The sequence below is a fragment of the Dermacentor albipictus genome, chromosome 1 (assembly GCF_038994185.2).
Source record: "Dermacentor albipictus isolate Rhodes 1998 colony chromosome 1, USDA_Dalb.pri_finalv2, whole genome shotgun sequence".
NCBI classification, from domain to species: domain Eukaryota; kingdom Metazoa; phylum Arthropoda; class Arachnida; order Ixodida; family Ixodidae; genus Dermacentor; species Dermacentor albipictus.
The window spans coordinates 428,039,242-428,060,188 of record NC_091821.1 but is presented as its reverse complement, the minus strand read 5'-3'; the positions used below and the strand labels follow the sequence as shown (position 1 = coordinate 428,060,188).

Below are 20,947 nucleotides of genomic sequence, written 5' to 3'. Positions count from 1 at the left end.
CGTGCGTGTCTCTCTGTAAAGCCTTATTAAAAGATGAATCACACCTACTAGCTGAACTTATGAGCTGTGCTGTTGGAGGAGGCTGCTCGAGCCTATTTTTTATGTTTTTAAGCATGCATTCATTATTGTTCTTACACTGGGTTTCCAGTCTTTCAAGTCTCTCCTCAAACAGAGCGACCTTTTTTTCTTTCAATGCCAGACGCCTCTCATCATACTCCAACCTCCGGTGCTGGAGTTCAATTTCCTTTTGACGAAGGATGAAATCATTCTCCTCTCTCCTTGTCAGGAGCTCCAGCCCCATAGCTTGCAGGCCTCTAATTCCTGAAAAGAAATATCAAAGTACGTTCATCTCAAGACATCCCCATTGTTTTTACTCGCATCAATCACAAATGCAAATGCAGTCATTAGGTTGACTTCTTTATTTTTATTTTTTTACATTACTGTATGTGCTAAAACAATGTGTTCTGTCTGCTAAACTGTTATTTGCTTGAACTACCTCTTTTGTACTTTCTTTTGACATGGCCTATTTTTAGCCATCAGGTACCCACTGGCCTTGCACCTTGTCAAGAATGGCGAGTTGCGAAACAAGATTGCCACACAGTTACGACAGGGCGACACGACGCGCACCTCTCCCTCTCCGTCGCTGCAGCTGGGAGGCGTTCAAAGAAGCGATCTTTGCGCTGGAATCCGCCGCCTTCCTCCAGCCCCTTCGACATTGTGACGGAACTAGTTCGGTGCGTGAACAATGATTCCGGAGTTCCCCAACGCGGAGCTGATTTGACACGCATGGACAAGCTGCCGCGGGAACGACGTATTTTTGTGCTTCTCACGGTTCGGAGTGGCACGGAACAACGAGCGACCCTCGATCGGCAACGATAGTTCCCGGAACGGCACCCGCCAACGCCGTCGTCGGGCATCAGAGCGCGGTTGCCTTTGTGTACGTAAACTGTTCTGCAGAGCAGCGGCGCGTTGGTGATGAGTAAACGAACAGTCGCCGCGTCGTAGGACCGGCGGATCGAGTGTATAAAAACTGTGGTTGTGCGCATGCTGGACACACTTCTCTTGAGCAGTCATGTTAGACTGAGTCACTTCTCTCATGCAGTCCTGTTGGACTAATACTCCTTTCTCAAGCAGTCATGTTAGACTGATTTAATTTCTGTAAATAAACCCTTTTCCTCGTTCTCGATGAGAAGCAGTTCTTCACTTCATCAACGATCTCAGCGTAAATAAGTTGGACGACGGCATGGGCCAGCTACCTTCGAATTCATGCCGTACTCCAATCTTGGCAAAGGACCACGGACGATGGGATTGAGCCTCCAATCCTGACAACTGGCTGACAGCGGTGAGATGGACTTTGCGACATGGTGCTGTAGCTGCGGTGAGTGCTTGGTTTTTGCTTTGACTCTCTAGGCTTCATTTTGTGGTTGTTCTGTTTAGAACAGTAGGGAAGCTAGATTGTTGTGTGTTAGCTAGGTTGTGTTTTCCTAGCTAGATTTAGAGAGCAGAATCAAGGCAGTAAAGCAGCAGTCATGGAGTTAAGGACACTGCTGAGAGACGAGTTGTTGATTGTTGGTGAGGAACTGGGCCTAGATGTACGCAAGGAAATGCTCAAATCGGAATTATTGGAGCTAATTTCCAATCAGGCCAGTGAGCAAGATATTGAAATGGGATTGGAACTTCTCAAAAAGAGAGAGAAACGGGAAAAAGAAAGAGAAGAACGGGACAGAGAAAAACGAGAGAGAGAGGAACGCGATAAAGATCGCGAGTTTCAGTTAAGGAAAATGCAACTTGAACTTGAAAGCAAACGTTTGGAGTTGCCTCAAGGAAGTGAAGGCGCTCTGGGTCGATCAAGTGAGGCAGAATCGTACCGCATGGACAGGCTATTAAAGCCATTTGAGGTCGGGACCGACATAGGCTTGTTCCTAAGCAATTTTGAAAGGACTTGCGAGAAGATGAACTTCGGCCCGAGTACATGGCCACAGCGGTTGCTGTCTATGTTGCCGTGTGAGGCGGCGGAAGTAATCGCCAGACTGAGTGTGCAGGATGCATATGATTATGCCAAAGTTAAGGCTAGTCTCCTGAAGAAATACCGCCTTTCAGCCGAAGCTTTTCGGCAAAGGTTTAGGAGCACAGGCAAGAAAGATAGCGAGGGCTATCCGGAGTTTGCATATAGCTTAAAGGCCAACCTAGTCGAGTGGCTTAAAAGCACGGAAGCGTACGACAGCAGAGACATGATCATTGAATGCATGTGTCTAGAGCAGTTTTACAAAACCATCCCCCAAGCTGTGAAACTGTGGGTGCAAGACAGCGGTAATGTAAACACTGTGGAAAGGGCGGCTGAATTAGCCGAAGAGTACGCAACCCGTAGAAAATTGAACGCCGAGGAGGGAAACTGGGACGGTCGAAATGGACCGCGGAAACCATTTCCGTTCAAAAAGGGTGCGCAAACTAGACGATCCGAGCCTGTAGACATGGCGGAAAAGCCCGCAGAAAAGAGCGAGGAGAAACTTAACGGAGAAACCGCACAAAAGGAACAGAAAAGAAAATTCGAATCTGTTAGACCAATTCGCTGTTACAAATGCCACAAACTGGGACATATAGCTGTAAACTGCGAGAAGTCTAGCGTAGTTTTTTCCTACGTGGAGGAAAAAGATGAGAATATGGAACTTTTAAGTCCATATCTCCACGACCTGCAAGTTAATGGAAAACCATGCCGAGTGCTAAGAGACAGTGCCGCCACGCTGGACATTGTCCATCCGTCTTACGTGATGGTAGATGACTTCACCGGAGAAGTAGCATGGATAAAACAGGTTGTAGAAGAACACAGCGTGTGTCTGCCCATGGCCAAAGTCAAAATCAGTGGACCATTCGGGGAGCTAGAGACTGAGGCTGCAGTTTCCAAATTTTTGTCACTGCAGTATCCCTACATCTTTTCGAATCGCTCGAATCAGTTACTGCGTGACAGAGGGCTCAAACTGGGAGAGGGCATAGTACAGGCATTGACCCGAGGCTAAGCTCGTAAGATCGCTGAAAATGCTCAAGCTCCTCCAGCTGAAGCAGAAAAGGGGATAGCTTCAATACCCGAATCCGAGCTAGGCCCGAGGGACAAAAGAACAGTTGAGGAGAGCCTGCCAGCTGACCAGCTCAATGAGAGCGTAGCACTAGAGTGTCAGAGTTCTAGCCTGCAGGAAGAGCAAGCAGACGCGCTCACAAGCGAGACAGGGTCGTTATTATCACCGGCCTCAAAGAACTTTGATCAACTCTTACGCGTGGGTAGAGAGTCACTGGCAGCTGAGCAAAAGAATGATGAGAGCTTAGCAAAATTACATGACACAGCTAAAGAAGGCATTGCTAGGCGCAACGTAACGATACATGAGAGAGGAGGATTGTTGTATCGGCATTACAGAGATCGAAAGGGTAGGATTTTAGATCAGTTAGTCATACCTACTAAGTATAGGCAGGACCTTTTGAGTCTTTGTCATGGAAATGGGTGGTCCGGCCACCTAGGCATAAACAAATCAAAGGAAAGATTGCTTATGGAATACTACTGGCCTGGCTGTTTCAAGGATGTAGAAAACTTTGTAAGATCATGCGACGCCTGCCAGCGTTCTGGTAAACCAGGAGAGACTTGGAAAGCTCCACTGAAGGTAGTGCCCTTAATAACAGAGCCTTTCAGACGACTTGTAATAGACACGGTAGGGCCTCTTCCAAAAACAAAATCAGGCTACAGGTACTTGTTTACCATCCTGTGTCCGGCTACCAAGTTTCCAGAAGCAATCCCTTTGAAAGAGCTCAGCTCCACCGCAGTAGTAGACGTGCTTTTGACAGTGTTTGCACGAGTTGGGTTTCCAGCCGAAATTCAGGCAGACCAAGGGTCAGTATTCACGAGCGCACTGACTTCCACATTCTTGCAAAAGTGCGGGGTAAAGTTAATACACAGTTCTGTCTATCACCCTCAGTCAAACAGTGTAGAGAGGTGGCATTCGGTGCTTAAGCGAGTTTTGCGTGCGCTCTGTTACGAGCACAAGGAGGACTGGGAGAACTGTCTGCCGGCAACTTTGTTTGCTTTGCGAACGGTTCCACATGAGGCGACAGGGTTCTCACCAGCAGAACTAGTGTATGGGAGGACACTCCGGTCTCCACTGAGAATGTTAAGAGAGATGTGGGAGGAAAGAGGGGAGAGTCCAACCGTGGTTGAATACGTGCTAAATTTACTGGAGCGGCTAAGCGCAACCCAAGAACTAGTCGGAAAGAACATGGCACTAGCTCAAAAGAACGCCAAATTCTATTGTAGCGTTCCTACTTAAAGGACACAGTAAACGTAAAGCATTGCTGTGGAACTGGCGTCCATCTTGTCTACATTTTATTCTCACTTCCTTCTTCTCTTCTCCTGAACCCAGACTCCTGCGCTTCTTCATCTTCTATTCCAAGGCTCATACCGCTTCACCCTTCCAGGTTTCTTTTGCTAACCCCTCCTGGGGTAATACTTGAAAACGTTTCCAATCGAAGCACATTCAACTGAGCCACGTTCGCCAATGTACCACACAGTCTTCAATATTCCTTTCTGAGTGGCCGTCTTTGTCACAGAGTAAGGACCATAAAATTTGGCATTGGATTCTCTTACTCCTTTCCTAACTAGAATGAGGTCGGTGACTTGAATGTCTGGAATATCTGAGCAATGTCTCTTGTCAAAATTTTTTTTCATTCGTTTACGGTACCTCTCCTCCTGCGATTTCTGTTTCCTTTCCTCGACGATCTGGAGATTTTCTAACAGCCCAAGTTCACGGTCCGCCTGAAGAATAGGGGTTTCTCCTGAAGAAGCGAATTGCGGGCTGCATCCCAAGCCGCTGGTGTAGGAGCGATTGTGATGTTTTACAGCTGCTTCTAAAGAGCATTTCCAACCACCAGGGAAACTATCGTACATCCTGATGTATTGTTTAACATCTCGTATAGCACGCTCTGCAAGCCCATTCGCTGCGGGATGGTATGGCGCACAGAACTGGATTGATATATTATGGTCTCGAGCCCATCTTGCTAGCTTTTCGCTCTTGAACGCTGGACCGTTGTCACATACAATTGTCTTGGTTGTCCTAAACATATCCCGTTCGAGAAGGGCGATGACACTATTCGCATCTTCTTTTCCTGCCCGTGCCGCGACCATCCCGGTGCATTCATCTATGGCCAGAAGAAAAGCTTGCGTTTTTCGGACTCCTTCTCGTTTCTTATTTAGCTCGGCGAAATCCAGGTGTATAACTTCAAAAGGCACGTTTGAGTGGCAAGGTATTATCATGGCGTCCGTAGGCTGCTTATATTTCACTTTGTTGATTTGACAAATGTGGCATGAACGAACGTATCGATTGACGTCGTCTTTCATGTGAGGCCACGTAAATCTCTTGACTAGCTTGTTGTAGGTGCGCCAAAATCCGTCGTGTCCTCCAGATTCTGGGCTATCGTGGTACAAATAAAGCACCCTGGAAACCAGCGTTGGCGGGACTTGATAGCGACCTTCCCTAAAAATCAATTGTTCAGTGCCTTCCCACAATTTAATTTCATTGATTTCTGCCGATTGTTCGTTGTTGGCCTGTATCATCAGTCTAGACAATGCATCTGCATCAGTCAAAAGGGGTCCAGGTCCGTGGGAGATGGTGAAATCGAACTGCTGCAAATAGTTCACCCATCTGGCGATACGTCCCTTAGGTTGGGTCATATTCAAGAGATGAGTGAGGGCTTGGTGATCGGTGAACAAAGTAAACTTCGCACCTTCTAGGTACGTACGGAAGTACTGAATTGCTTTGAGGACTGCAAGAGCTTCCTTTTCAGTAGTGGTGTAGTTGACTTCAGGTGGCTTGAGGGTGTAGCTGTAGTAACCTACTACGTGTCGCTTTTCTCGGCCGGATGCTTCTGGACATTTCTGGTACAAGACTGCACCTGTCCCATAGTGTGAGGCATCGGTATTCAGTTCAAAGGGTAAAGTGAAATCTGGTATGCGTAGAATAGGGTCAGCAGATATTCTGTGCACCAGATCACGGTAGACTCTCTCACATTCCTCATTCCACTCAAATGGAACTTCTTTCTGTGTTAGGCGCGTGAGGCATCTTGTTTTGATGGCAAAGTCTTTTATGAAGGGCCTGAAATGTCCTGCTAATCCCAAAAATACACGCAATGAGTGTACGTCATATGGTTTTACCAGTTGGGATATCCTCTCGACGGACTCTTGTTTCGTGCTTTTGGTAGTCCCATCAAAGACTCTTCCAAGAAACACCACTTTTCTTTGAAAGAACGCACTTTTCTTAAAATTAACCTTGAGGTGTGCCAAGCTCAAGGCATTTAATACCTGGGACAGGTGTGCCTGATGCTCCGTCTCTGTTTTGGAGAAGACGATAATATCGTCTATGTACACGTTACAAAAGACACCTAGGAAAGGCTTCAGGACTTCGTTCATAATCTTCTGGAACCATGCTGGTGAGTTTTTCCAGCCGAAAGGAAGCCGGTTATACTCGTACAGGTCGAAGGGCGTGATAAAAGCAGTGTACATTTTTGTTTCTTCGGTTAGCGGGATCTGCCAGAAACCTTTGCACAAGTCAATACGTGAAAAACATCGGCAACCACCTGTCTCATCTATAATCGTGTCTATCTTCGGCATGGGAAATGGTATAAGTTCGGTCTGTCGGTTGAGAACCCTGTAATCTGTGCACAGTCTGAAAGTTCCATCTTCTTTCGGCGCAATAGTTATGGGAGAGGCGAAGGGTGACACCGAAGGCCGGATTATATTGACGTCTAGCATCTCCTGCAATTCCTTCTTCAACCATATCTTGCGCTCTCTTGACATGTTGTAAGGTGATTTTCGGATGACGGTCTTGTCGGTGAGTTCGAAAGGCACCTTGTGTGACGTCATCGCCGGTGGATAGCTTCCTATGCATACTAGTTCAGGATAGGTCGTTGCAATATCCTCCGCGCAATTGACAACTCGCAGGTTATCCTTTCTATCCGGCTGTGTCTCTTGCCTTGATAGTCCTTCCACTAAAACCGCATCGTCCCAGTATACGTTGATTTTTAGTTTCTTTATATCTGGTCTGGATAGCAGAAAGTCATACGTCACCCCCTCAATAACCAGTACTTCACTCGCTATTTCATGACCTTGGAACTCGATGTTTACTGAGGCCCACTGATTATGCATTGTCACTTTTCCATCGTAGCCTTGCACCCGTAGTACTCTTCCACTATGCAGGTGACTTGCATCTACCAGCTTGGCATTTATTATAGACACAGAAGCACCGCTGTCAACCAAAGCCATCATGTGTCTGTTTCCCACTTTCACAGGGATGTGAAGTAGGCTAGAGCAAGTTAAATAAACAGTCTCAGTTGTGGTCATCGGGTCGGACTGATCACCCTTGTTTATCAGTTTTAGAGCGCAGCTCTTTGGCGTCCGTTCCTGGGTTTCGCGTCGTCGTCGTCGTCGTCGGCGTCGGCGTTGTCGGCGTTGTCGTCGGCCTCGTAACCAGCTCGCCTCCGCCGCCGCGCTCCGCCGCCGCGCATGCGCCGCTGCTCCGCCGCCGCGCATGCGCGCTGTCGGCTCTCCGGGCGAGGGAGGATGATGGAAGGGAGGAGGAGAGACTGTGGAGGAGGGCTGGCTACACAAATGGCTCTTTGGCGTCCGTTCCTGGGTTTCGCGTTGTCGTCGGCCTCATAACCAGCTCCGCCCCCCTTTCATCCCCCCAGCGCTAGCAGCGACCGACTGATACCGCTTTCGTGAGTCCGCTACCGCACTCACGAAAGACGTCGGGCACTTCCTGCAACTCGCATTAACCGTCCATCGATCCACACCGATGTTAGTAGTGGGGGACTTTAATGTTGACATAAAGACAAACAGGAATTTCCTAACACTTATGCGGGAGAACATCCCGTTCCTCTCGCTCGTAACGCGTCCCACGGCTGTGACAACCTCGCGAGGCACTTGTATAGATCTCGTCTTTGAGAATCAAGCATTGGTGTACCAAGTCGAACATATATCAGTCTATTTCTCCGACCACAAAGCTTCCTTCATGACTGTCAAGAACTGTTAATGGAGTCTTTGTTAAAGGAATACGTGTGAAAAATAAAAAAAAAATTCTGTGATAGCGCATACATGTGTTGCTCGATTTCTTTGCCTCAATCTATCGAAAAGGTGAAACAGCTTATTTGCTGCGCTCAAATTTCGCATTAGGAAGTAACGTAATCGTCGGTAATTTTTTTGTCGTCGGAGCCTCTTCAGCGTCCGAAAGTAGGGGAACAGGGTCGCTGTCGATGTTATGCACCCGACCTCTGGGAGCGCGCCAACCCAAGCTCTCTGTGCCGCCTGCAAGGCGGCGCGGTTCTCGCTGATTACGGCTTGACCAATCCGTGCCGGACCGTGTGAAGTTACCGCTTGAGCTAGCGTTTATATTTTCTTCTGAAGTAAATGATATGTCGTGAAGGCACTCCAGGAGCCCGTCCATAGTTTTAGGTGACCGTAGTTGCACTTGCTTCAGGACTTGCGCGTGCAGTCCGTGCATTATTAGTGCTACTACGGCAGACGGAGGAAGCATAGCCTCGGCCAGCTTTAAAAGGCGGCATTTGTCAAAGAAATACTCTACGAGCGAGCCTTGCTTGAATTTGAAATTAAGCGCGGCGTCCCACCTTTGCACTGGGTTGCTTCGGAATGTCGTCAACAATTTTTCTTTCCACTGATTCCAAGAGTTGCCAGCCTCTTCAATAATGTGCAAATCATACCACTTCCGTGCAACACCGCTTAAGTAACTACGCATGTTAGTAATCTTGTCCTCATTAGAGTGCCAGTTGTTCTTTCCAGCGGCATATTCATAGAATTCAAGCCAACCTTCTGGACTTGATGACATGCCGTCGAATGTATCAGGTTCTACAAATTTAGTCACTGGCTTCTCAGCGTTTAAAGAGCTTATAAGCGATGTCACCAGCTGGTTTTGTTGCGAAATCTGTTCTTGTTGTAGCCGAAGTGCTTTCAAAACGAGGCTCACCTCTTCCGTCGACGACTGTGATCCAGAGTCCTTCCGACGCATCGGTTGAAGAACTAATTCGTCGAAGATCACCAGAGGCAAGTTCACGTTCACAGCACCGTTCCGACGTAGTTCATCAGGGTCCATGGAAGCCTTCTCTAAAACCAGGTTCATGAGTTCTGCCGAGTTGAGTTCGCGAGGTAGTTCCACCGCTGGTTCATCTTCAGCTTGGTATCTCGAAAAGATGATCTTGTCCGCGGAGGTCTCCTCAAGGAAAAATCTCACCCACATGTTGGAGTTCGCTGTCGACTGCGCCAAAATAATGTAGCGTTCCTACTTAAAGGACACAGTAAACGTAAAGCATTGCTGTGGAACTGGCGTCCATCTTGTCTACATTTTATTCTCACTTCCTTCTTCTCTTCTCCTGAACCCAGACTCCTGCGCTTCTTCATCTTCTATTCCAAGGCTCATACCGCTTCATCTATTATGACAAGAATTCGAGGCTTCGTACGTTTAACGCCGGAGACCAGGTAATGATCCTCAAACCTTCAAGAAAGAACAAACTTGAAGTTCACTGGGACGGGCCCGTTAAAGTGTTGCACAAACTTTCAGATACTAACTATGCTTTGAGAATGCCCGGTCGCAGGAAGGAAGTGAGGATATATCACTGTAATTTGATGAAGCCGTATGTAGAGCGGAGCGGACTCGTTAACTATACCGTCAAAGAGCCGGATGGCACTAGTACCAAGTTTGACGAATATAGGGCGACCTCCAACTCTGAAATCGGCCTAGAAGAAGTAGTAGAACACTCGGTAAGCTCGCACGCTCTAAAACCCGAGCAGCTAGATGAGCTAAAAGGGGTGTTAGGGGAATATCTCGACAGATTCAGCGATCGGCCGGGTAGAACCGAACTGATAACGCATGAAATTGAGCTGACCTCTGCCGAACCAGTAAGATCAAAACCTTACAGGGTGTCTCCAAGACAGAGAGAGATTATGGAGGCAGAGATACAGCGCATGCTAGACTTGGGAGTTATTGAGCCCGCTGAGAGTGACTACACGTCACCGCTAATACTCGTAGAAACCCCTAACAAGGACCCTCGTCCGTGTGTTGACTACAGGAAGTTAAATGCCATCACTAGGGATCAGCTGTACCCGATACCCAACATTGAGGAACGAATTGAAAGAGTTAGCGCTGCTAAATACATTTCAACTATAGATCTCGTGCGGGGGTACTGGCAAGTTCCCCTTTCAGAAAGTGCCAGCCGCTATGCCGCATTCATCTCGCCTGTAGGCACTTTTCGCCCTCTCGCACTCAGCTTCGGGCTGAAGAACGCGCCGTTTAGCTTCTCTAAGTTAATGGATATTGTCCTAAAGGACTTGCAGGAGTTCGCCTTACCTTATCTTGATGATGTGGCCATTTTTTCGGACAGCTGGGAACAACACGTATCGCACCTCAAACAGGTGTTCTCACGGTTGAGGGAAGCCGGCTTAACGATGAAAGCGGAAAAGTGTAGCTTTGGTTGTTCGCAGGTTACTTATCTGGGCCATGTTGTCGGTCAGGGCATGAGACGGCCGGCTGAGCTGAAAATAGCAACGATTGGAGAATTTTCTCAGCCGCGCACGAAAACGGACCTTCGTTCATTTTTGGGACTTGTGGGGTACTATCAACGGTACATTCCGAATTACTCGCAATTGGCAAGTCCATTAACAGACGCCCTCCGAAAGGGAGCACCGAGTAACGTACACTGGGATAAGGACAAAGAGAACGCTTTCCAAAGTTTGAAAACGCTATTGGTTTCTCGCCCTGTGCTTCGCGCGCCAGACTACACAAAGGAATTCATAGTTCAATGCGACGCAAGCGACAAAGGTATGGGCGTGGTACTTAGTCAGGTCGGCGACGATAACGAGGAGCATCCTATCCTCTACGCCAGCCGTAAACTAAATGTAAGAGAGCAAGCCTACAGCGCTTCAGAGAAGGAATGCGCTTGTTTGGTTTGGGCCACCCAGAAGTTGTGGTGTTACTTGTACGGAGCGAAGTTCATCTTCGAGACCGACCACTGTCCTCTGACGTGGCTCAATCAAATGTCACACAAAAACGGCCGCTTGCTCCGATGGAGCCTCACTCTCCAAGAGTACAACTTCTCCGTTAGATATAAGAAGGGAAAGTTGCATAGCAATGCGGATGGTTTGGGCAGGCTAATTTGAATTCTGCGTTTGAGGGTCCCGCCTAAATTTTAGGGTTACTAGTGTTAGCTTTTCTTTAGGCGAAGAAAATCCCCTCTCATTTAGCAGAATTCCCTCCATGATTGCTGAATTGGTCAGCAGGAATTTGCTTCAGAAATTGGCATACTGAAATGTAGCATTTTTTTGTTTCTGCACTTATGTTGTTGTTTTCTTGAAGCCTAGCGAGTCTAAAGTGAGAGCCAATGCACGTCATCTCGGCGCAGAGCCGTGTTGTGGGGTTCATTTTGCAGTTGCCTGTCCTTGTTGGATGTTTTGGGGCGGTGACATCAATGCACAAGTGGTCGCTGCGAGCCAAGACATCAATCCCCCCCTGACCAGCAGCCGTTCTCTTCCTGCCTAGCGGTTGTCAGCGCTAGACAGTCGAGACTTTCCGGGCCATGGAGGCGCTGTCAAGAATGGCGAGTTGCGAAACAAGATTGCCACACAGTTACGACAGGGCGACACGACGCGCACCTCTCCCTCTCCGTCGCTGCAGCTGGGAGGCGTTCAAAGAAGCGATCTTTGCGCTGGAATCCGCCGCCTTCCTCCAGCCCCTTCGACATTGTGACGGAACTAGTTCGGTGCATGAACAATGATTCCGGAGTTCCCCAACGCGGAGCTGATTTGACACGCATGGACAAGCTGCCGCGGGAACGACGTATTTTTGTGCTTCTCACGGTTCGGAGTGGCACGGAACAACGAGCGACCCTCGATCGGCAACGATAGTTCCCGGAACGGCACCCGCCAACGCCGTCGTCGGGCATCAGAGCGCGGTTGCCTTTGTGTACGTAAACTGTTCTGCAGAGCAGCGGCGCGTTGGTGATGAGTAAACGAACAGTCGCCGCGTCGTAGGACCGGCGGATCGAGTGTATAAAAACTGTGGTTGTGCGCATGCTGGACACACTTCTCTTGAGCAGTCATGTTAGACTGAGTCACTTCTCTCATGCAGTCCTGTTGGACTAATACTCTTTTCTCAAGCAGTCATGTTAGACTGATTTAATTTCTGTAAATAAACCCTTTTCCTCGTTCTCGATGAGAAGCAGTTCTTCACTTCATCAACGATCTCAGCGTAAATAAGTTGGACGACGGCATGGGCCAGCTACCTTCGAATTCATGCCGTACTCCAATCTTGGCAAAGGACCACGGACGATGGGATTGAGCCCCCAATCCTGACAACCTTAAGACGCATGTCGCGAAATCTGTTCTGTGCTTCATTGCTTTTTATTTATTTGAAGTGTTCACCATTGACTTAACTGGTTTGTGGCCTGTCTGTCCACATTACCTTGCAAATGCCTTCTTGTTAATCACACTCGTAACCCTTGAATGTTATTAATGTTCTACAGTATTTCTGCAATGGCATGAGTTCTGCTGCTCCCATTCTATGGAATATTAAAGGGACACTAAAGTGCACAACGATTTCTTCTGCATCAGTAAATTACCGTTCTACAACACCAAAAACACTACTCTTACGACGACAAGACGTTTGGTAAGCCAGAAAAAACGCAAGAACGAAATACGGGTGGCGATGCCTATTTAAGTTCCCGCACCTGGGGGCTGTGACATCTTGGATTTTGATGGCATCTTCCAGGGTCTAATAACTATATATAGCGGTACAGATTGACTACATTGTGTTCTAAAGGCACCTAAAGGCACCGACTTTTTAAGGGAGACCGGTCTGATGGACATATGGTGAAACCCTTCAGCGGTATTGTGCGAGACGCTCGGGCGGAGCAATTGCCGGCCTTGTTCGCCAGGCTAAACCCGCCTGTTGCTACAATTCACCACCACCACCACCACCACCTAATGATAAACGTGGCAAGTTTCAGGAACCTTTATTCAGCCAACGTGGCCCAAATGTGAAAACGTACTTTGGAATCCCTGATGTCATGCTGATGTACCGGCGCTGCAGTTTCTGCGTGAAATTCAAATACTGATACTTGGACCTTCATTTTCTCATCTCATAATCAAACTATTTTTTTACATGACTGCCGGCAGGGTTCTCAAACAATGCTTCATTAGTCTAAACTGATTTATTGTTTCGCTTTAGTGTCCCTTTAAAGTGTGCCAGCACTGTGGCAGTACCTTGCCTTGCAGCTCGTGCAGTTGACGACAGGGCATGTAGGGTGCACTGTTGTGCCTAGGACAATCAAGGACCGAGGTGCTGTGCACCATACACAAGTGCAGAAGGTGCGAAGAAACATAGTTGAATTAATTCAATAGACAACAATAATAACACTGCTGGCATAAGGTACCACTTACTTTGGCTAGATAAGGCTTTAATTAATATATGTGCATAACAGTCAGACAGGAGAGACCACGAAATCACGCAGCAGTTATTACTAAAAACAATTCAATGGCTCAGAAAATGTTAACCGCAGGTATACTTCGGCTTAATGAACACAATATTAGTCTTGTGCAGCTGCAATGCCACCTGTCATCTGTTTTCGAACAATGTAGTTTGCTTTGCCGTACCTGTTTGAGGAGCGCGTGCTTGTCACTGTCTTTTCCGAGTGTGAATGGGCCCTTGTGCTTGTTCGTCCACTTCACTCTCTTCAGTAGCCTGCTCTGCTTGGGTGGTGTCCAGTGCTACAAAAGAATCAAATTTATAGCATACATTCTTATCACTTGCGTTAGTTAGTGCTTCATTGTACATTTTGTTTGTTTCCTTTTATTTGATATTTGAACATGTTGTACAGTGCTTGGCATTGCACGGGAATGATGACATGGTTTAACTTGTGGTACACAGTGGTAATTCTTTGTGCACCTGAATAAACACTGATATGTCAATGCCATGTTTCTACAAATACGCCCCTTCTTCATGAGTGCAATTAAACAGGGAATTCCGATTGCACTTCTGCTGTGTGTGTTTGACCCCCGCTCAGACAAAGAAAAACACCGTGCTTTAAGGAGCCTGCAGTACAAATTGTGAATTACTGAATAAACTATTTACTATCACTTCCTTTGCACCTACGTGATGGGTCAACAGCCGACACTTGCTGACTTGGCCTGGTCGTGCTGCCTTCATCCCCATTGCCTTCTTCAGTGTAGCACACCCGATCCAATGAAGGCTCTTCTGTGTTTTCGTCGCGGCTGGCGTACATTGACAGCAACAAGTCTGATGCACAACCCTCACCTGCATACAAGGGGAAAAAAACAAAGCACAGGGATGGCACCAAACGTTTTTATTGGTTTTAAGAATAATATTGCAAATACACATTCAAAAGGAGTACAATTTCATTTTTTCGGCCCTGCCAGTTACCTTCGCTTTCCATAGTCTTGAGTGTAAACATGAGTGAAGTTAACATATATGTTGAAATTGGTCCGAGACAAAAGGGCAGGAGCAGCAGCAGCTAAAATTGAGTGTCTCGTGACAATCTAATCGTATTCCTGCTCTCTCTGTTGACAGGAAATAACTGATGGGCGCAACATTTTGGCTGCATGGTGCAGAACAATAGGCGGGCTCAGTATTTGCAAGAGTCTAAGAAGTGTTACATAACAGCTCAGTAAACTAGGCTGGAGCCATGGACAAATACTAGACGTCTCAGTGCTCGCACTGTGATCACGGACGGCGCGGGCGCGCGTGTACATTTAAGTGTACATTTAAGGAACGTGTACTGCGACCCGTTACGCTCTCGTACACCGGGCGCGCTAGGTGGTCGAAATAAGGGCTCAAATGCAAACTGTATTTCACTTGCCATGTGTTTCGCCACCGTCTGACACGTTCATCGATGACGTGGCCGCGTCTCTGATTTCTCGCGCCAGGCGCTGTCGGACTGTCGCCGACCGAGCCAATGCAGTATGTCGCCGCGGCCCTGTACCATTGCTCGTTCTCGGCAAAGTTCTCGGCACATAGCCGGCGTTCTTCATCAAATCGGAGATTTCTTGCAATAATTGCTCCCTCTCTCCATACTGCTCCTCGGTGCCAGACCTACGGAGAACAAGATCAGGTGACGTTGCGACTGTGCGTTTCACATATACTGAACAAAGTGCGCAAACACGACTGTGAAAAGTAGGGCACTCACCTCCTTAGGTTGACGTTATCTTGCTGGCGAAAATACCCCACGAGGAGATCCACGCGCTCCTTGATAGCACGAATGGTGAACTCTCTCATCACGGCGAGCATTAAATTTCTAAGTATTTCCTCCCATGCTGCGGGGTTTTGGTAGGGGTCGGCAGCTGCTACTTCGCGCAGCAAACACAAGTCCTCGTCAATGCGGAACCGCTTACGGGGCCTGCGCTGCGCTGCAGAAGAAGCCGAACAGGGCAGCGTAGACATTACGTTCACACTGTACGGAGCCATCTTGCATTTGAAATCGCGGTCACTAGACTGGCGCTGTTGATGCCGATGTGGCTTAACAGCGGCGCCCTAGCTGTGATAGCGGAACGACGCTCCGCGCTCCGCTAAGGCAGCTTCTAAGCGGACCGTGTTCCTCGCTCCGCTATCCCGCTTACGGCTAAGCGGACGGCGCATGCGCATTCGCGTTCCCGCTCCGCCAAGCTGCTTAGCGGAGCGTAAACACGCTCAACTAAAACTCTCTATTGAAAGGCCGCTCAGGAGCGAAAAAAGACACAAAGCTTATAAGTGTTGAGCGGTCATTTCGGTTGATACACTTCTCTCGATCTCGCGGCCACGATAAGCCGTGCCGGCGTGAGTTGAGCGAAGTCACGCCTCCTGCACGTTAATCTGCGTGGTCAGTAGCTCACTGAGCGCAACAAAACGACTCAGCCTTTAGGGCATTCAGTCCCATCATGCTTAGGCATGTCTGCAACGAGTCCCATTTTTGAGCTGAGCGCAAACCGACAGAGAACACTGAAAGAGAACAGGACAAGCGCAGGTCTAACAAACGAATGTTTTTTTTTTATTTGGAAGCAACGGGCTATATAACCATTGGAAAGGAGAGGGTCTGGGTCACGTGTATGATATACGTATGCATTTCATGAGAAGCCAACAAACATTGAAACCAAGGACAACATAGGGGAAATTACTTGTGCTTAATAGATGAAATAAGGAAACGATAAATGAATGGAAACAACCTTCGCATTTCGCGTGCGATGTTCTCGGTTAACCCCTTTCTTCTCGTTGATGCCTTCACGAAGCATGTGTGGGTTTATTGATCAGTTGACTTCACCCAAAAAATCATGTTCTCGTGACGCTATGTTCCACATCCGCCGCCAAGGTCTGTGAGTGGCGGCGCTGGCTAACGCTCCCAGGGTTCTACTAGGAAACCTAAATACCCAAGAAAGTGGATGGGGGAACGGCGCAGCGGTAGCTCAATTGGTAGAGCATCGCACGCGAAATGCGAAGGTTGCGGGATCGTTCCCCATCTGCGGCAAGTTGTTTTTTCATCCACTTTCATTTCCATTAATTTATCGTTTCTTTATTTCGTTTATTAAGCACAAGTGATTTCCCCTATGTTGTCCTTGGTGCCAGCGTTTGTTGGCTACTTATGATACGATCTGGCGGTGTACCTTTGACTTTTATCTCACATGTCATTTCTTGTATTTCATCCATGCTTTTTTCCGACTTTCTTTCATAACGTGCTTTTCCTGTTTGATTGTAAATGACATGTCTAATGATGTATTTGATCTGTAGATGTTGTTTTATAATACGCTAATTTGCTGTCTATTGATATCACCATCAATGTTATTATTAACCGAGGTTCCCACTACAGTTCTTTGACTTTGGGACCCTCGTCTGTATATTCGTCATGTAATTACTTCTGTTTTGGAACCAATAAATCTGAATCTGATATGACTAATAAAAATCGGGTACCCCTCGGTTGACCGCCTTTCTTCTCGATAAACACGTATGCATTGAGTCTCCCGGCTTCGTGCATGCACCAGGCGTTCGAGGGTGCGCGTTCCGAGCTCTTCTGACCGGACGGTGTGGAAGCCGTATATGTCGTGCGAGATTGTGAAATGCTTGAACATTCGTCTTTCTCGCGCTTTAAATGTCGTTACCGTCTTCGGTGTACGTGGGCCCGACGGCTTCGGCGACAGCCGTGTTGACAGGAACGTTTCGTTATACTTCCGCGCAGCCGCTGTTGCAGTCCAATCAATCTTGGCCGGGTTCCGGGCCGCCACTTTGTCACTTGATGGATTGCGGAACACCGCACATATACTCCGACATGCGCGCGTATAGTAGGCCTCTCTGCGTGGCGTCGTGCGAACTCCACAAATAATCGGCAGCGACGTGTCCACGTGCCATTCATGTCCGGATTGGTGATGGATTGGCTTGGACGTGCCGCTATCAAATAGTTCGCCGATGCCGAAGGATCCGGCGCTCCGGGTTTGCTGCGAGATCCGGGCCGTGTGACATTAACGGCAACGCACGCTGTTCGAGAATAAGCCGGGCGCCCCCGTATTTGTTTTGCCCGTCGCAAGCTCTACTATTCTTTTAAAGTGGTCAGCATGGGAGTGGAGAGCAGGCTTAGTTGTAATAGATTCACAGTATATGAAAGCGCATACTGACAGACACGGAAAACGTATAGACACAACAGGCGCGCTTGTTGTGTCTATACGTTTTCTGCGTTTGTTTGCGCTCCTCTACCGTGATGCTTTTCGTTTTTTCTTTTGTTAGCATTGATCTTTCAATTGCGACAACGGCTTTGAAAGTCACAAAGAAAGTAAAAAAAAAGAAGCCGGCGTGTAGGCACCGTGCACTGTTCAGATGGCGCTACGACGTTTTCATTTTTTGCCCCAATATCATTATCACCGGCTGCTAGAGGGGCAATGAAAACGATGCGCCATTCCGAACGACACTGGCTCATTTTTCATAGCTCTTCTGAGTCTTATGCACTGTGCTTTGACGAGCTGAAGCTCACTATTATTCGCGCTTCCGATATCGATAGCGAACTTATTGTGCAATCATATGCAGAGCATGCGCACTTCGACATCTTCGCAACTCGGACAGTCTTGCCTCGTGATAAGCGATCGAAAGAGTCACGGCTAAGGTACACAGAGGTCGCGCCCAAACTGCACTGCAGGGTGCCTATAGCGGTGTGCACATGGGAAGCTGCAATAGTGTTAGGAAGATCTGAAGACAATCTGTGGGCAGAATTAGAAAATCTTTTCTTTGGATTTTTTGCCCGCTTTCGGGGTCGGTGGTGGTCGGACTTTCACAGCCGATGCAAAGGTGGCGCTGCACCATTTATCCGAGCTGCGGGGCACATTAGTCGCTGATTGAGCGCCATCTGAGACACACGATAGCTGCCGCCACGCGGTAACTTCGCGGCCCCTGAAGGGTTAGGTGCTTTGGTGGAGTGCTCGGGATGGACAGCGCTCCTCTTCCTCCTCCCCCGCTCTCTCTCCCTGTGGCGGCAGCTGGCGGGGCCCCGGTGGTGGGAAAGGAGCGTGGCAGTCACCTTCTTTCCGGTGCTGTCTTCGTAGTAGTAGCTGTCTTCGTTCTTTAAGAAGAGGGACACGTCGTCTGCATATGCAGACACCTTTATCTCTCCATGGCCTGGCAAGGTAAATACACGTATTGCTGGGAAAGTGAAATGCGGAACAGCAAAGGGTCAATACATAGAACGAACAGGCGAGAGCTCAGTGAACACCCTTGCCTAAGGCCTCGTGTGACCAGGAAAGAATCGCTAAGGCAACTGTTGACGAGTAGCTTGGCCGTTAAGCCCAAGTACAAGAGGCCGATCTTATCTACGAATTCGGCAGGAAAACCGAATGCTTCCAGCAAGCCAAATAAATGCCGATACTCAACATGATCGAAAGCTTTCGCTTGGTCCAGCGAAACGAAGCATCTCGAAATTTGTGTCCTGGAAGCGAAGTTAAAAAGATCCCTTCTCAATGCTAGAGATGAAAAAAATTGATCGGCCTGGTATGCCACGCATCTGCGTCTGGCTGATTATGTCTGGAGGAGCCCTACTTATTCTCTTCGCTAGCATTGAGGAGACTATCTTGTAGTCCGCGTTTGACAGCGTAATCGGCCGTGAAGACCGTGGGTCGGAGGCCTGGCCGCCTGACTTGGGGAGGAGGATGATCCGGCTATCGCGGAAAGAATCTGGGCGAATGTCATTTGACATGAACTTGCTAACCATGGACAAAAGCGTTTCTTTCACGGCATCGAAAACTCGCACGTAAAACTGGATTGGGATGCCGTCTGGGCCGAGCACAGAGGAGGCATTCATGTCTTTTACTACTGCTTGAAGCTCCTCAAGTGTCGTTGGCTCGCACAGGTGCTGGACGACGTTTTCGAATACTTGGGGCAAGGCTCGGCAGAATTGCCTCAGTCTTTCGCTGTAATCATTCCTGCACCAACTGTTTTCATCGGCAGTAAACACCTCGCTGACGTGCTGTTTAAAGACTGCGAATGTCTGCGAGCGCCATCCGGAAGCGTGACATGAGGGATTCTGGTAGAGCTTTTCCCCTCTGTCGAGCCCGCTCGTACGTACCGGAGCACGGGTGGGTTGGACAGAGGATTACCCTGGGTGGCAGCCTGACTGGCCGCTGTAGACGATAGTCTGACTAAAGTTTCGCACTTGACTTTCAGCAAGTCGAGATAAGTCTTGCATTGCGAACGTGATCGTGTCTGCGTACCGGAGGATTCGCACCCGCATAAGTACTCCATTTAATTCGCGAGTGATTGGCGTCTTCGATTCACGATTCGTGCCACGCTGCCTTAAAGTCGTCCCAAAAGCGGTATTCGGCGTCGTGCTCGCACAAAGCCACCAATGCAGCGCCTATTGCAGCAACGCTCTCGGTATACATAGGAAAAGTTTGTGAACTCGACAAACTTTAGTTCTACTCTGTCACCCCTCATGTACCTTTCACGCAGCGAATTCCGTCACCTCAATGTAGGACGGTGCAACACAGAAAGACTTTACCATAGCACGCCATTGCCCATGAGTCAGAAAACTCAGTGCCCATTTTTTGTAACTTATTGCTTTCTTTGCTCCTATCTTCTTCTCTCTCTACCCAATTCCTTTCCCCATGCAGAGTAGCATGTCAGCGATGTCTGTGCGCCGGCTAAAATCTCTGCCGTTCATTAAAGGGCTCTCTCTCCCTCTCTCTCGGTGTCTATAAGCACACTGACGTCCATTCGCCATAAATCGCATTTCATGGCGCTTTCGCCGAGATCCAGACGCACGCACAAAAGGTGATGATTGCAAATGCTGAGTGTACCCGTGAGAAAGACAAGAATTTCGCAGCTTTAGAGATAGCTTTAGAGAGATAGAAGTTCAGGGGGAAAAAATCTCAGCGCCCTTCCACTCTGAAGAAGGATGACCAACGAAGCTGTGTATGTGAGCCCCTTAATGGCGAACTGCTCCTCCGCCACGGGTCGGCCCGGCATCGCACTATCTTCGGGATCGGCCCACGTATGGAGAGTGCTTAACGCCTGCTTCACCTCCGCCGCGGGTCGGCCCGGCATAGCGATATCTCCTAGATCGGCTCACGTATGTGGAGTTTTTTGCTTACCACGACACGAGAATTTCCTTGGACGGTAGAGATATACAGCTTCGCTGTAAAAGAAATTTATCTGGCCTGTTTGCTGACCAGCCTGTTTCCCAAGTTGGCCCGAATACGTCATCGTGCAACTGCACCCACGCATCGGCGAGACGAAGCTGTTGGGCAATAAGCCGGCGTAACACTCGTATATGGATCGTATTCCAAGATTGTGACGGGTCCGTCCGAGTCCGCGAGTGTCGCGGCCCTCGTTTGTGTAACAGTTGAAATCACTGAATGTGAATGTCGGGTAAGGCTCGAACATGTAAGTGTCAA

General features: G+C 48.4%; 1 protein-coding gene across 2 annotated transcripts; it reads right to left on the bottom strand.

The window, feature by feature from the left end:
* Position 1: 1 nt before the first annotated feature.
* On the bottom strand, positions 2 to 15,501 carry LOC135896704 (uncharacterized). 2 transcript variants are annotated; one of them, XR_010562783.2, is made up of 6 exons: positions 15,238 to 15,501; positions 14,911 to 15,143; positions 14,187 to 14,348; positions 13,688 to 13,801; positions 10,389 to 10,573; positions 3 to 321 (listed from the first exon to the last, which is right to left on the bottom strand). XR_010562783.2 is itself a non-coding variant. In XM_070536846.1 (5 exons), exons 1-4 carry the CDS (start codon positions 15,489 to 15,491, stop codon positions 13,710 to 13,712), a joined length of 741 nt encoding a protein of 246 aa, XP_070392947.1. In that variant the 5' UTR covers positions 15,492 to 15,501; the 3' UTR covers positions 2 to 321; positions 13,688 to 13,709. The 2 variants fall into 2 exon arrangements, 1 of the variants encoding a protein (XP_070392947.1); XM_070536846.1 differs by lacking the exon at positions 10,389 to 10,573 and having other exon boundaries at positions 2 to 321.
* Between the last annotated feature and the right edge of the window lie 5,446 nt (positions 15,502 to 20,947).

Excerpts from the sequence above, each read along its gene's own strand:
- LOC135896704 (XM_070536846.1), bottom strand. The coding sequence starts at position 15,491 with ATGTCTACGCTGCCCTGTTCGGCTTCTTCTGCAGCGCAGCGCAGGCCC. Across the intron at positions 14,349-14,910 it reads AGACGGTGGCGAAACACATG|GTGAGGGTTGTGCATCAGAC; the intron begins GCAAGTGAAATA and ends CCTTGTATGCAG. Across the intron at positions 13,802-14,186 it reads GTCGGCTGTTGACCCATCAC|CACTGGACACCACCCAAGCA; the intron begins GTAGGTGCAAAG and ends ATTCTTTTGTAG.